General features: G+C 36.9%; 1 protein-coding gene across 1 annotated transcript in view; it reads left to right on the top strand.

Annotated features, from left to right (window-relative positions):
- The window catches only part of FTO (FTO alpha-ketoglutarate dependent dioxygenase), a gene marked incomplete at its 3' end in the record, with an annotated part of 260739 nt that overhangs the window by 76465 nt on the left and 168937 nt on the right, over positions 1-15337 (top strand). The window contains exons 5-7 of the mRNA XM_080637393.1: positions 4582-4661; positions 6417-6560; positions 13753-13872. Of these exons, the coding sequence (XP_080493519.1) occupies positions 4582-4661; positions 6417-6560; positions 13753-13872 (344 nt within the window). The remainder of the gene's footprint in view (positions 1-4581; positions 4662-6416; positions 6561-13752; positions 13873-15337) is intronic.

Below are 15337 nucleotides of genomic sequence, written 5' to 3'. Positions count from 1 at the left end.
TGTGACAGTAGTATTCAGTTGATCCTTAATTTCTTGAGGAACAAAACACACTTTCCTGATGCTTTTTGTTGACATACCTATGGTAAAATTAGTTTGCTTCAACAGGAGAAAACCTAACTACTGTGTGCAGTTGGATACAAGTAGAATTGGAGGTGGTGGGAAATCATTTTGGTGCTTTTGCAGATTGCACTATAATATGGTTTAAAAGAGCGTTCTTTATTTGTTTATGGTAGTTAAGAAAACAAACAGCACTAGTCCATTTCAAACTTTTGTTTGTAGGTATTTGTGGTGTTTGGAATATCAAAGGCTTTGCAGTGCTTTAAACCCCACTGTATCTTTTATCTGCTTCATGAAATAGATTACAAAAAGGCAACTGTCTAAAAGGTTCAGGAAGAACACTTGAAAGAAGATAGAAAAGATGATATTAACCCTTGTTGCTCATTCTGAGAGCATTTTCCATTGTGGTTTGTGTTTCCTGGGAAGTACTTTACCTAACAGTAGTAAGTTTGTGGTCTTTAGTCCCTGCTCCTTTCAGTAAGGATTGGCGTTCTTTCTACCTTGTCTTTGTTAGGTCTTAGTCTGCGGTAACGTGGGTGTACAGTCATTGTTTCTCTCCAAATACTTTGTCTCCTCACTGTTGCTCTGATAATTAAAGTAGAAGAATTAGTTAAGTATACCTGTGTTAGTTAAATTATATACATACACCTATCCATGAGTCTGTTCTTTTGACAAAGGCTATGGAAGCACATGGCTTTCAGTGTCTCTGCTGGTGGTGCCCAGGTGATTCAGGTGTCTAGAAGGGAGAGTACAGTGAGGGGTGGGCGGAGCAGAGACAGGGTCTGAAAAGAATAGGATCAGAAAGAAAAGAGGAGCTGGCCATAGTTTCAAGCACTGGAGAGGATTCGGTGCTGGGAGCTGAGTATTTGAGCAAAGAACAGGATGGCTGAAGTCTGTACAGCTGAGGGACAGCATCCAAATTCCAAAAGGTATCTGCTGTCTGTAACTAGCAGAAAAATCACTGAGATAAGGGGGTCTGCATAGAGAATAATAGTCTGCATCTGACAGTGGAAGGATGGTCATGTGTTGAAAAAGTAGTATTAGTTTTAGGAGCTCTAAGCCTTCTTTTGCAGAATTTCAGTGCAAGATTTCGCAAGTCCCTTAACCTCTCCTTACCCGTAGGTTTTTCTGTGTCAGTTACCAACTTTGCAGAGGCCTTGTATGGATAAATGTATTAAATCACCAAGTATATTAGATGGTTTTGTACTGCTTGGGTTTTGTGGTTTGTTTTGTTTCATTTTAATTTTTCCTGCAGGTGTGAGGAATAATCTGTATTAAATAAAAAACTCCATCTCCATTTTGTAACTGTGTTTTACATATGGTGTGTTATCTGAAGTTTCTGTAGCTGGCAATCCAGTGTTAAATAATTGCGCATTTGCAACTACTCAGATCTGCTCGACTTTCTTATGACTGCTTAGTGCTAAATCTGTGAAGTCAGAATCTGACCTCCAAAGTATACATTTTAAGTTGATAACTTTGTTTTCCAAGGTGGCTTTGGCCACCTGTACATAATCATACATGTGATTAATTTATTTTAATAAATCTTGCCTCAGCTATTGTAGCCCTATAATGGGATCTGGTTGTAGAGTGGCAGATAATTCACTGGGAAGTGGCAGGCAGAAATAGTAGAAATAAAAGAATTAAAAAATCCATTTAAAAGAAATACAGGTTTCACTACACATGTATGCAGGAAATAGTCTCCCTTGTTTCTTAGGTGCTCCATCTGACACAGAAAAATTAAGTTCTTTTTTTCCAAGATCCGAACACCAAGTGTCTGTTACCAACCAAGTTGTGCTCCTTTGAATGCAAACAAGCCTATTACAATATAATTTGTAGTCCGGGGAAACTGATTTAGGCATATTTCTGCCTGAAGTGCAAGAAATCATCCACACTTGTGCAGTGACTGGTGGCACAATGGTATCCTCTTAATACAGGTAAATACTAATAGCTTTAATACGTGTGATTTGGCTTTGATTGAGAAAATTCTCTTTGGTCAGGATTGCGCTTTAGCATGTATTAGATTTAAGTAGCTTTTCTGATTTAATTTTAGAGTTAATAGAGTTAATGTTTAGAATTTCAATAATTCGTAAGAAAAATAGCCTGTGCATATGACAGCATTTTCCATGGCTGTGAGAAAACTCTGGGAGAAGAACAGTCATTCAAGCAGAAAACTATTGTTCAATTCTCAAAACTTTTCTTACCTAGCAGTTAGTTAATTGGTGTAAGCATCTTGTAAACATCCATATGGAAGGCAAGAAGTTTATGCTAACAGTGATTTAAAATAAAAAGTCACTTCTCGTATGCATTATATGGTTCACTTAAGTTTTGTGAGGTTTTGTTTTTGTAATAGATACTGGCTTGAGATGGCCCTGCCATAGCTGTCCTGAATTTGTGGCAAGATAAGGGCCCACAGTTTTGTGGCAGAAAAGGCACAATTTTGGCTGTTATTTCACCACAAATCTAGGAGAACTGTTAGGCAGATAACTCGCCTGCATGCAGTATTCCAAAGCAGGACTGATACATATGCCCCTACATTTATAGGCATGTATTTTACGCATAATACTGAAGAGGCTGTGTTTTCAAGCACCACGGATCTGTGTTTAGTCCTGTAAAAATGATGTTAACTCCATATGTATCATATTTTACCTAAAACCACAAGAGTGCCATGGTAGTTTTGACATGGGTGCCCAAGGAAGGTAACAGTTTTGGGTTGGCTCTGACACCAAAATAGTAATCTGGATGTAGTGTTCTGTATCTGAATAAAAGCTTTTACTGCCAAATAGACAATGGCCAATTTAACAAAGAATGCTTTTTCTTTTCAATTAATGTATTTTTCAGAAGAAGAAGAAAAAGAAAAGCAAAACTTTAATGTTTTAAGACCTAAACCGTATTTTTCAGATACCCTTCGAGACATGCAATCCATGAAGCTTCAGCTATTTTTGTACAATTACAGTTTTAGATGAATTATAAACTTTTAAATTAAAGTTGTAGGCTTCTTTCTAAGATCCATAAAGAATTAGAGACAGTTGGAAGCAATTTCAAGGGGTAGCTCTACAATGAAAGATTTACCAAGGGTTTGAGTAACAGTGCAAATCAAAATGTAATACTTTTAATGCTGTGTTTGCTACATAAAACACACCAGAGTGAATGGGCACTCAAAGGGCTGGTAGAAGTACTCGATTTTAATTTTTGTTGCAGTTCTTGAAAGTGATCATGATATTTAAATATTGCAATGTCTAGAGATAATACTGTTCTGTGGCCCTTGTAAGACTTGTCTCTATGCAATTTAAACCTCATGTTTATGTAGAAAGTAATTTTTACCTATGTTCTTTTTGGTTTGGAGCATTTTTTTTCAAGCTTTTCAACTGCACTTGTCTGCAAACGTGATTTAAATAAAAAATAAACCTCTCATCTAAACTTTCTCAATGGGAATTCAAACCTGTTCCATAACACTTGTCTTCCTGTTCCTGAGAGAATAGATATTGTTGAAAATACAGACTCTAAGTTAACTAGCGTCTTGTAGGGCTCTATTCCTGTTCTTTTCTAACTTTTTCCATGATGTTTTTTTGCTGGGTGCCACTTAAGATCGCCTAGTTTTGCATGGGTTTTTTAGTGTCTGTCTACTAGCTTACAAAACTATAACCCAGGAGTGCTCGTATAGAAATTTTTGATAGATTTTCCTTAGTGTCTTGTTAAGGTTGAGAGGGCAGCATAATTTTGACACCAAAGCCGTTTGAATTGAAAGCACTTAATGACTGGGTTTCAGTGTAACGGTGAGTGTGGTTACTAGGTTTAGTCTGAACACTTCCAGAAGAATATATTCTCTCTAAAAAACGCTAATTTGTCAGAATTCACGCGTTCTTTGTTTATGGTAATTTCGACAGAACTCTAATGGCAACAGAGTAGGTTCTGTCTATAGGGTTTAAGAAGCCACTTTGTGAACTCAAGTCCATGGCAGCCCTCTGGCAGGTTACAGAAAGTCACAAATGCAATGCTTGGAGATAGGTCTTTGGGCAGCTTCTGCTTTGTGAATTCCCAGTGTCTTGGCTCTGACTCTGACTTAAAGGGAGAACTTCAGATAAGTTTTGAATAAAAAGATGAAATAATATATCTTTGTCTTTTTTCTTTCTTAGATTTTTTTCCCAAGAAATGTCAGTATTGTTTAATGATTTTTTTGAGGAAAGAGATTGTGATTTCTGAGTAGTCTTTTGTTTAAAGTGATCCTCAACTTTGAAATAATTGTTTAGTTGAACTTTCCCCATAAGAGGTGGGGAACTGCTACTTCTGATCTATATATACTGGGAGAAAACGAATATGAGTAGAGATCTTTGTGTCAAACAGCGAATAGTTATCTTGCTTGGCTAACCATTAGAGTTCTATTAAGAACTTTAGTTCTATCTGACTGAATTATATTTTTTTTTTCTTTAAATGCTTATAGTAGTGCATTTAATTCTTATTAAAACCAGAATAAATTTTATTAAGTACAATTTTCCCTGTACTTACAGTTTTCTACTCTGTCCCTAGATGACCTCAATATGACACATCAGCACTGTGTTCTGGCTGGTTTTTCACCTCGATTCAGCTCAACTCACAGAGTGGCAGATGTAAGTATCAGTCATTCATAAAGCTAATACTCTGGTATGAATATGTAGCATCATGTTGTCTTACCCAGAACTGTAGCTCACAGTTGTGCTTATGTCTCAAACTATTTTCTTGAACAACTGCTATTTGTTTATTTTTGGATTGAGGTATACTTGTTTCTGCACTGGTAGTTTGACCAAATTCACAGTTGGGCACATAAGATGTGAATTAAGAATAGTGGCACACCGCACCTTGTGGATTACTCATGGAAGTTGTAGCAACAACTGTATTTTCACCTGAAATGTTTTAAAACTTTTTTGCTGTGATCATATCCTAATCCCAGTTGAAAAGCAATATTCATGATGAGATAGAAATACTCAAAACATGTCATCCGTGTCCACTGGCAAAAATGTCCTTTAGGAGGTCAAAACAACTAAGAGTAGTAATGAGTATGCTTTAAATTGGATCTTTCTGTGCATCTGACAGTTAAAGAAGCTGAAAAGGGATAGAGTTACTCGTGTCAAGTCATTCTGAGAAAACAAGGCTTCGGCCTGGTATTCACAAGTGTGAAGACACCTTTTTGGTTTAGTTTTTTTATTAAACTAGACCTCTCCTTCTTGTTGTTTTCCATGGTGTTATCAGTATTTTTGTTAATTTAATGTTCTAATGGGAAAGCATACAGACAGCTAAAACGGCAGTGTTGTAAAAAGATACTAAAAAAAATAACAATTGCCACTTTCTTCTTTCAGAAAGGCAAAATGTACTGCTGTTGAAACAAGAGAGATACATGTATCCATAGACTTCTTTTTTTTTCCCCCATTATTTTTCCTAATTTGTGGAAGAATGGAAATGAAGCAATAGCACCAAACATAGAAATAAACATGCGTATAAGTTGTAACATAAAAAGGGGCCGATTTTGCCCAGACACATATAGATTCTGCTTGCTTGAACTGGGCATTGAGGTAAAGTACACTGTACTTTTTAAGACAAATCATTCTATGCTCTGACATATTGCTCCTCTCCCTGTGTTGCTTTTGCAGGAAAGTTCACACTTTTAAAATATGAAAAGCTTCTCTATTAAGTGATTATGCTTTGTCTTTCTAAACTGTTGTGACTTCAAGTTGCATAGTATGGAAATAATTTTTACAAAGCATATGAGATCAGAGGATCCTTATTCAAGATTATTCCTGGAAATTTAACTGAAAGTACAGGTTAAATTACTTTTACAATTGAAAGTAATTGAAAGATGTCTTCTTTTGTTTCAAAAGAATTTTTACAAATTTACTTTTAATTTTGAAGGAAATTTAATGAAAACCAAAAGGAGCTGAAGCGCAAAATTGTTTTGTTCATTTTCTCTGTGCCTTGTAAGCAAACAGCTCTCAGGCTGCATATTGAGGTCCATTGTGTTACTAGAAGCCCGTACAACTGGGCAAATACAACTTGTTCTGAAATACTGTCAAAAATGGGCTAGGAAACAATGGGAAGTATGACTGAGGTTTTGTATACTATACTCGTAAAGTAAATTGAAAAGGAATTATTTTCTTTTCCCTTTCAGTCTATGCTGTAATGACTGGCTAGATGTTTGATAGATTAGGCTTTTGCATAATTTACATTAATAACTGTATAGACACTTCAGGAGGCATTATGCTTATGTTTAAAAGATCATGAATTAAAGAAATGTTACATATTTCAGAAGCAAATAGTTCAGTATATTTGAGAAGCAAATAGTTCAGTATTCTGAAGTAGCTATATGTGTATATTTTAATGTATCTTTATAGTGTTCAAGAGGAACATTGGAATACATATTTGGACAATGTGAACTGGCACTCCAGAATTTGCAGACTGACCTGGATTCAATGGCTTTATCTTTGAAATCACTGGAAACTGCTGTTATAAAGCAAGCAGAAGAAATACATAATGAGGTGAGATGATCTGCACTGTAAATACTTCAGCCAGGTTCTGAGAGGTGCATTGTGCTCGTGGAGTTAATTGGAATTAAGTGTGTTCAGCTGCTCGCAGGGCATTGCTCTGTACAAGTTTGAAATGCGGGGGTGGGGGCTTGGCTTAGGAACAGTAATTGGGATTCTTTCATTCCCATGAAGTTTTCATTTTTCCTTTTTAAGATCCCTCTGCTGGTAGAGTACAAGAGTGGTTTCAGTAGTACTACACCAAATCTGGGTGCAGTGAATGAACCAAACTACTCTAATGCTTCTCTAACAGAAAAGGAAAGCTGAAAAAACTCAGAGGGAAAGAGCAGGTAAAATTTTTCAGTTATTCCTCAGGTGTTGAACCAGATTTTTACAGAATGCCAGGTGTGACACAGTTGTGAGTATGTGCTTTAAAGTATATTCTGAAGAAAATACAGTGGAAATAACTGTGGGGAAATAACTGTGGGGAACATACCTAAACAGGTTGTTCTGTGCTACAGCATAGGCAAGTGTAACATGAATTTTCACAGGTTTCCACTGAAGCTGGCAGTGTAACAAGCACACTGATTTGACAAATGAACTGAAAATACCACAGTATTTTGGAAAACTGTGGAAATGGATTATTTTTCCTGTGGTATAAATGTAGGCGATATCGTAAGAAATGTATTTTGGCTTATTCTCTCGTAGTGGATAGAGTCAGGAATGTGACACAGTGGACTCTGTCTTCTTACAAGGGTAGTGTTTCTGAAGATGTTAAATTTAGTACTTCTTCATTTTTTCTTTTAAAGTCACAGAAAATGTAGTCAAGGTGATGTGTTAGGAGTTTAACATGTCAGACTATTTAGCTGCTCTGGAAGATTGTTCTTCTTCACAGCTTTCAGCTCTTCCTAACTGTAAAGCACTCATCTGTCTTTGAAAACAGCTATAGCAACCAGTTGACACAAACTTCTGAACCACTTTTTGCTTAAATACCAGTGTTTTTTACAGCACTCATATATTCAGACATTTTTAAGGAGCTGTGCTCTCTTTCTACAAAGTATGATCGCTTTGGAAACTGTGTAGTACCTAAGTAATTTTCACTCAAATTAGAAGTTGTGTAAACTGTGTTTAAATTGCTGTCTGCTGGGAAATATAGCATTGTATATTGCTACTAAAACTTCAGAGAGCACATTTTTATCTGTATTCTGTTTACAGTTGGTAAAATGGAATATAGTGATGGCAAAAGATCTGCACCCTTGACTTTTAGCAGAACAGCTCCTAGAGCAATTTGAAGAAGTTTGATGCATGCAGGGTTTTACAAAACATTAATCAGGCTCAGTCCATAAAACTACACGCATATGTGGTTTGCACAGCTAGGGCCACATGCACAGCTGGTGTAAATTTGCACCGGTCCTTTAACATCAAAGACATGTGCCTTTTACATCAGGTGAGAGACTAGCCCCTGGTGTTTGCAGTCACCTGAGTAATTTTGCTATGTGACATACAGGGATGTTTCCTGTTACGCATATGGGATATACTGTAACAGAAATCATTGTTTAACTTGTACATATTGCTCTCTTAGACTTAGTGGACACATTGGATCTATATTTCATTTGAAAAAAGAGTGCCCGCTCACCTCTTTTTAATTTTCTTTATCCCAGGGTCACCTCTTCACTTGAAGGATAAATTCCGTATGTCAAAGTGCCGCTTACATTTCATGAATTTGCTGCACAAGTAGACAAAATCACTAGTGGCTTATCACTGTGGTAAACGCACATTTCTCTTTTGAACATCACTGAAATAAAACCATACAGATCTCTGAGGCTAATGCAACTTTTTTTTTGCATATAAAAGCTTCCTGCTTTCTTTTACTCACTGTATGATAAATTTTGTATTTTCAGGGTTCAAATTTTCTCAGGCAGGTAAAGAACAAGAGCGTGTTTTCTTTCTTTATAGAATCAAACTGTGTATTGATGAGAATGAGTCTATTTGATCAGCATGGACAGGACTTGGTCATTTGTTTGTGGTTTTTTGTTGTTTTATGTGGTTTTTTCCCTTAGTTTGTTAGTATTTTTAAATGCAAAAGACAAAATTGCACAAAAAAGCCAAACACAGAATTAATGAAGAACTGCCACACAATTTTGCCTGTTTGTTTATGTCTGATACACGGCTTTCTGTGCTAGTTCTAAACCTCCTTGTGGACTTTTCTTTATTCCTTTGGGCCACAGGTCATGAGCTTGAAGTTAGGTAGTATTCCCATTTCTAGAAGGGGTGATACAGTTGTATTTTATTTTCAGGTATTATCATAACGAAGTTTGTCTTAGGATTTAACTCAGATAACTAGATGCAGCTATTGTTCTAGATTCTTTATCTTCCTGAAATGCTCTGGGTTAGGGTTTTCTACCACTCTTGCTGACACTTCTGAATAAATCATTGGAGATCATTAACTGGATACAAAACCATAACAGTACTTTCAGGCTATGTGTGACTAAGCCAAAATATAGTAGTTTAGCTCAGATTCACAGTCTGTGCTGAAATTAACTGTTCTGTCAAATAAGGACTAGATGAATTATCTGTGTCTGCTAGAGGGAAAAAGCTGAAGAGCAAGTCTGAAAGAATGAGGTATGGTTCTGTGCCTTCACCTTTGTGTTCCTGGGCAGGAAAATTGACTTGCAATGCTGATAAAGTGGGTTTGAAACAAAGATCTGAAGCATAGGTGGAGACTTAGTTTTTTCCATTTTTGTGGTGGGCAGAGAAACCTCTAAAAGAGGTATGGGTGAGTATGTGGGAGATGTCTTTACTGATGTTAGATTTCCCGGAGTTCATTTATCAGAGCCCTGTCTTGGATGCTTGACAGAGGTATTCCTGTGGAAAAAATGTTAACCTGAGGAGGTTTTTAGCACCTGTAGTGGGCAGCCAGGTAGAAGTTTAATATTTCTTGAGACTTAGCTTTGTTGTCATGGTTTCCCTCACTAAAACAGCCTTCAAAGGAATATCTGAGTAATCGCAAGGTATGTGCTGTTTGTTAGAAGTGTGAGTCACTTCACTACCAGTATGTACTTTGTAGTTGTAAGTAAAGATAACCCTAATTAAGGGTGTTCATGTGCTGCTTGTCTGAGTAGCTTGTGGGCTTGAAGTCTGAACAAATACTTCAAGGGCACGGTATCCAGTGAACAGTGTAGCTGGGTGAACAGAAGTAATTACCTGAATGGCTGTGAAGTATTATAGCCTAGCAATGCATTAGTAGCATTAGAGACTGAAGTTACCTCTTTAAGCAATCAGATTGATGTTTGGCCAGTAATAATTTATCCTGAAATAAATAATCTCGCAGAGTTCACTGAATGTGAATCTCTTACTCCTACTGAATCACACTTTACTTTCCAAAATATATACAGTGGCTGGGTATGTCCCAAACAGAGCTACAGAGGACCTGGGGAAATCCATTGGCAAGTAAATGCTTTTTAAAGTAATAAAACACTGCTGGACAGATGTTGTAAATGCTCATACATGTAAAAAGAAATCTGCAGAAAATATCATTGCCAGCCTGTTCTTCATATTTCAAAGAAAATTTGTTTTCCTTGCTCAGAGTAATGCAAAAGCTGGTGGCAGTTCATATTGTGTGAAGTAGCTTCTAGGCTTCTTTATTTGCCAATACCAAACTAATAATCGGATCTTCACTATGAGGTAAAAAACTAGAGGAAGGGATTTTTTTTAGCATCTGGAGATTTTGTTGATAATGTAGCAGGTTTCAAAGTAAATAATCAAGTTTGAAAAGGTAGGGGTTTGTCCTTATCAGGGTTTTTGCTCAGCTGTGATTATCAGCCCTAATTTACTGTGATTAAAATTTAAGACTGAATCGGTTGTTCTGTTGTTTGAGAGGTACTGGCACTTTTGCATACAACAAATCTTTTTTTATGGCAGCTATAGATAAATTTAAGTGTGGTGAATGCACAGGGATGTAGAAAAGCCTGGGCTAGCCAAGTTTAAGGTGTACGTTGTTAGACATCGGGGTCATTGCAAAGGAAGGTTAGTATGTTTTAGCACTTCACCATGAGCTGACAGTGTGGTTGGTGGCTGGCTAGTACAGCAAAGAGAAAATATAGATCACCTACCTGTGTGGCATTTAATAACCAATACTTTTAAATAATTGACTGAGGAGCACTGCCTCACAAAATGTCAAATGCTACTGTTGGCCTTTTACCACCCTGTATTGACTATAACCTAAAACTGGCCTTTAATCATTGTTTAAAGGACAACTTGAAAATATGTTGAGGTTACATAAATGAGGCCTGATTCTGAGCTTACTTGCACAGATATAAGTCATAAGTGAAAATTAATTAGGAGATGAACATTGTCCTTCAAACGCTCAGCATATGTTTTTATATGTTTATACATATAAAGTTCTATAGTAAGTTTTGTCCTCTTCAGTCATGTAAAATCTTTCTAATGATAAGTAAAGTTTGCTCTGATGCATGGCAGTCTCCAAATAAAACCTTTTTGACAAAATCTTGGTAAGAGCTGTTAACTTCTTTCGTTTTATCACAGGAGATGAATTTTCTGTAACTTCCATTCCACTAAGGCTAGAATTGAGCTTTTTGTCTCTCTCCCGTATTTACTGTTGTGGGATTTTTTACTGATACAGCTAGCAGGAGGGTTTGTTCAAAGAGGCAAGCCGACAGCAGCGCCTTCCTGCTACAGGAAAAGATATTACTGAAGAGAATTCAATTAAAGCAAGAGGACATACAGCTTTTAAGAGAACTTGGAAAGTTTATAGCATGTTTTTGTCAACACCTGTACTTAATAATGGAGGTATTGTAAGAAGTGTTCATGTGTTAATTAAAAATATCAAACTTAGCATAACTGGAATTTCTTGAGATTTTTAGCAAATCTAAGAATTTATGCTTGCATATATCTAAAACAAGAATAGAACAAAGAGAAATCATGTTGCCATTGCCTCATCAAGATGATTTTTTTTTTCCCCAGAATCAACAGTTACCTGTTCAGATGTGGTAGTTCAGAGCAGTCACCTGCCAAGCAGCTTGATTGCTAAGTTGGTGGGTGAAACATTGGTTTTCTCCCCAACCCCCATTTTATTAACTCAGTTTAGAGCTCAGTGGGAGCATAGTGAGACAAATGTGGACTTGAGTTTGAGAGCCCTCCTAAATGGTAGTCCACATTGTTACATGGCCGCATGTTGCAGTTTGGTACATGGACCTCCAATGAGACCAGCTAATCCTGCAGAAAACTAGCTAGCCTGTTGCTAAACACTTAAAGAGCAACTGTTCTGTGTCAGGTTGTGTATTCTGTGTAGGATCAAGATACATTTAAAGTTTGGCCAAGATGCCAGGCTTGAATTAGACTGAAATGACATAGGTTAATGTAACAGAACAACATGTCTAGTCAAAATCAGATTGACTGAAATATTCTTGTCACAATGTGCCGTATTGTAACATTGATTTTAATTTTTAATTTATTGATTATTGGCCTCCTGTGATTCATTTCATGGAACCTGTTTGCCAGACATCATGAGGTAGAGGCCAGCAAAACCAAAAAGAAGTGAAAGGGGGGGGGGAGAGAAGAAAAAAGTATCAAGTGCTTAAACCTCTGAATGACTGTTGATATGCGCAGCCTTCCCAAATCTGTGTGATTTTCTTTAGCAAACCATAACGTAATCCTTTATACCTCGTTAATACTGTAGAGGAAGCAAACTTTCCTTCAGCATTTTTTAGGAAGTTGTCATCAGACTTCTGTGTTCAAAAGTCAGTAGGCTAGCAGTCACGTTTTTGGAAAATATTTTAAGATCTGTGGCTACCAACTAGTAATTTCATTATATTTTTACCAATAAAATTGCTTTAATATTTTTTATACACTGCAAATATAAATATCTTTATGTAATCTTTAGCATACATTGACCAAACATTTAGTTAATGTTAGCTGGAACACTTTCAGATTTCTGTAGCCTTTCTGTTCACCCATGCAGGAAAGAAAGCGTTAGGTGACAGCTTTGGGCAGTTTTCTTTATTCTTTCTCTGTGGCAGGTTGTGTTTGTTTGCATGGTTGGAGCTGAGCAGGGGTAAACAAAAACTTCTTTGTGGTACAAATAATGATTAAAGCAGCTTTGAACTCGGTGTGAAATGTAACTACCACAACAAAGATAAATACAGAATTCTAAAGACCAGAACTATGGATTGCTATTAAAGGAAAAAAGGCTCAGTGGAAATGAGGATAAATGGCATTATTTTGCTTAAAGAATATTTGATGAGTTACATATTTGTATTATGTTTTAGTAAGCTAATATTTCTCTTGTCTTAAAGTTGATGGCCATCCATATGCAATTTTTCAAAAACATGAACTAGTGAAATATTACGTCATTTGCTACATTATTCTTAATAAAACTATTAGCTTGCTCCTGATGGAATTTTTATTGCTTCAGTAGGGGATTTGTTTTCTTTGTAAAGCATGGTTTCTACAAAGCTTCATCCTAGAAAAGCCTGTTACTTTGAATGCCCCAAAAAGCTGGGACCTGCACTCCTGGTAGGCGCATATTGTTCTGTGTTGGAGGGTTTAGCTGAATGGGAGATTGGGCAGAGGTGTCATGAGCCACTTTGGCAACCCCATTTCCTCTCAGGTCTGCCTCCTCAGGGCAGGTGTCTCTGGTGTCTCAGGTGGACACCCAGTCAACCCAAAAGTTATTGATAGCTGATCTGGTAACCAGATTGTTCAGTAAACTATCATTCATTATAATGCCATGCTCTCATTCCACACTGATTGGCTAGACTGTGTTCTAGCAATTTTAGTATTGTAAGTTTTTTCAATCTTTTATATGACTGAAATATTTTGAAACCTACATGGTTTGAATTTGACCCACAATATTTTGAAACCACAATGGTAATCAAAGTAAGCCAGGGTTGTTACATATTTGCCTGAATTGTGTTTAAACCTGAGCATTTAATCTTCATTGTACATATATCACATGTAAGGGAAAGAGTTGAGTTTTGCACCTTTCTAGGTTTGAAGGGAGTTGCTCAGGTCACAAATTCATGTGGAATAGAAACAAACAGGTGTGTGTAACAGTGCATTTAGAAATGAGTACTTTGTTAACCATCTCCTTTTCTTTTGGGTTATTCACAAATAGTTGGATTCATGCATTACCCCGTTCAAATAATGAACATAGATGCTTATGCTGCCATATGTTTTTATCTTGCAGGTTGAATTTGAGTGGCTTAGGCAGTTTTGGTTTCAAGGCAAGCGGTATTTGAAGTGCACTGATTGGTGGCTAAAGCCTATTGCTAAGTTAGAAGAATTTTGGAGAAAAATGGAGATTATGGTAAGTACTAGTTTTATCTTCTGAAACCTTTGGATCTTAGTTCTTAGAGCACTCACAATTACGTTTTTAATTGTACTGCAGTAACAGGTTTTAAACTTTATTCAGAACATATGAAAAGTAAGAATCTCTTACTTTTCTCCCCCAGTAGTCAGAAGAAATGTGAGCAAATCAAGATCAGAAACTCCCAAGATTTGTTTCCTGACTTTATTTCTGAAGTTTGACAGCCTCATACCATGACTGTCACATATTAACATCAGATGAATTGGTACATGAAACGATGCATTGTCAACTTTGTCATACAACAACAAGATTGGCAACTCTGCCAATGACAACAGTGGCGAATGCATCTGAGGAAAGCTGAGACTTAAACTGATAGTCTGGAGGTACAGCTATCTGTCTGTAGCCCACTTGCACACTTACACCACAGCTAGAACCAACAAGAGGAGATCATAGTTTCTCGAATAATTGTGGTGATTCTGGTTTCTGTGTACTGAAGGTACATCCCTACTTTCCTTGAAAACAGACTCAGTGACCAGTGCTGTTGGCTTCCTTGCTGTTGCTTTCCAAGTAGAGACTCAGTTGGGAAACTTTGCTGGTGAAGTGTTTGATACAATTGTCAGCATGCCTGCTTCTAGATTTGTACATGGAGCTAATATTGACAGCTGTGTCTTGCCCATATCCATAGGTCTGTGGTAGAAGCTCCTTCCAAGTCATTCCTCCTGGTCACAGCATAAGCCTCAATTTACAATTAGTTGCCTTGGAAAAGTTCGTAATGTAGCTGAGGATGCTGAATATGATTTGTAGTAGAGGTGGTTTTGAATCTCTGGAGATATGGTGCAAGAAGAATGTGTTCTTGAGTTCTGAGGGAACTGTGACATACTACACTGCTCCGGAGTACTGTAAGCTTCTCCAGCAGTGGCTGGTTTTGGACATAAGTGTGGAAAAGTGCAACTTTCATTTGTGGTATCACTTGCCGTAAGGAATCAGTGAACATGAAACTTTCCTTACAAAAGGGAGACATTATTAATAACTTGTTTATGCGTTTTGTTATGTTTGTTTTTTCCCCGTCATTTTTGTTCCTGTGTGCTCGTATTCTGGAATGACCTTTGTAAGTTCAAAAAAGTCTTTTGGTTTGTTTTTCTTTCAAATGACAAGTTACTCTCTTGTAACACAGGCTTAGATGAGGTCGAGACAAGAGCGTTTGATTGTTACTTTATATCCATTGTGTGCTGAGAACATGGCAAAACAGCAAACTCCGGAATTCTCAAGAGTTAGGTTTTCTGCAATTGGCGTGACATTACCATGTGTCTCTAATTAGAAACATGGTGGCATCAGTGTATCTCCTTTCAACAGGCCTCAGGATGATATTTATCAGCAAGCTGAAGGTTTGGCCAAGACAGAAGCTGCTTCTAATTTTAAAATTGCTTTAATGTTTTATGATTTATAACATATTAATCACAATTAA

The sequence above is a fragment of the Psittacula echo genome (genome assembly GCF_963264785.1).
Source record: "Psittacula echo genome assembly, chromosome: Z".
Lineage (NCBI taxonomy): Eukaryota > Metazoa > Chordata > Aves > Psittaciformes > Psittacidae > Psittacula > Psittacula echo.
Note: the sequence above shows the minus strand (reverse complement) of the source record. Positions and strands in the feature narration are given on the sequence as shown.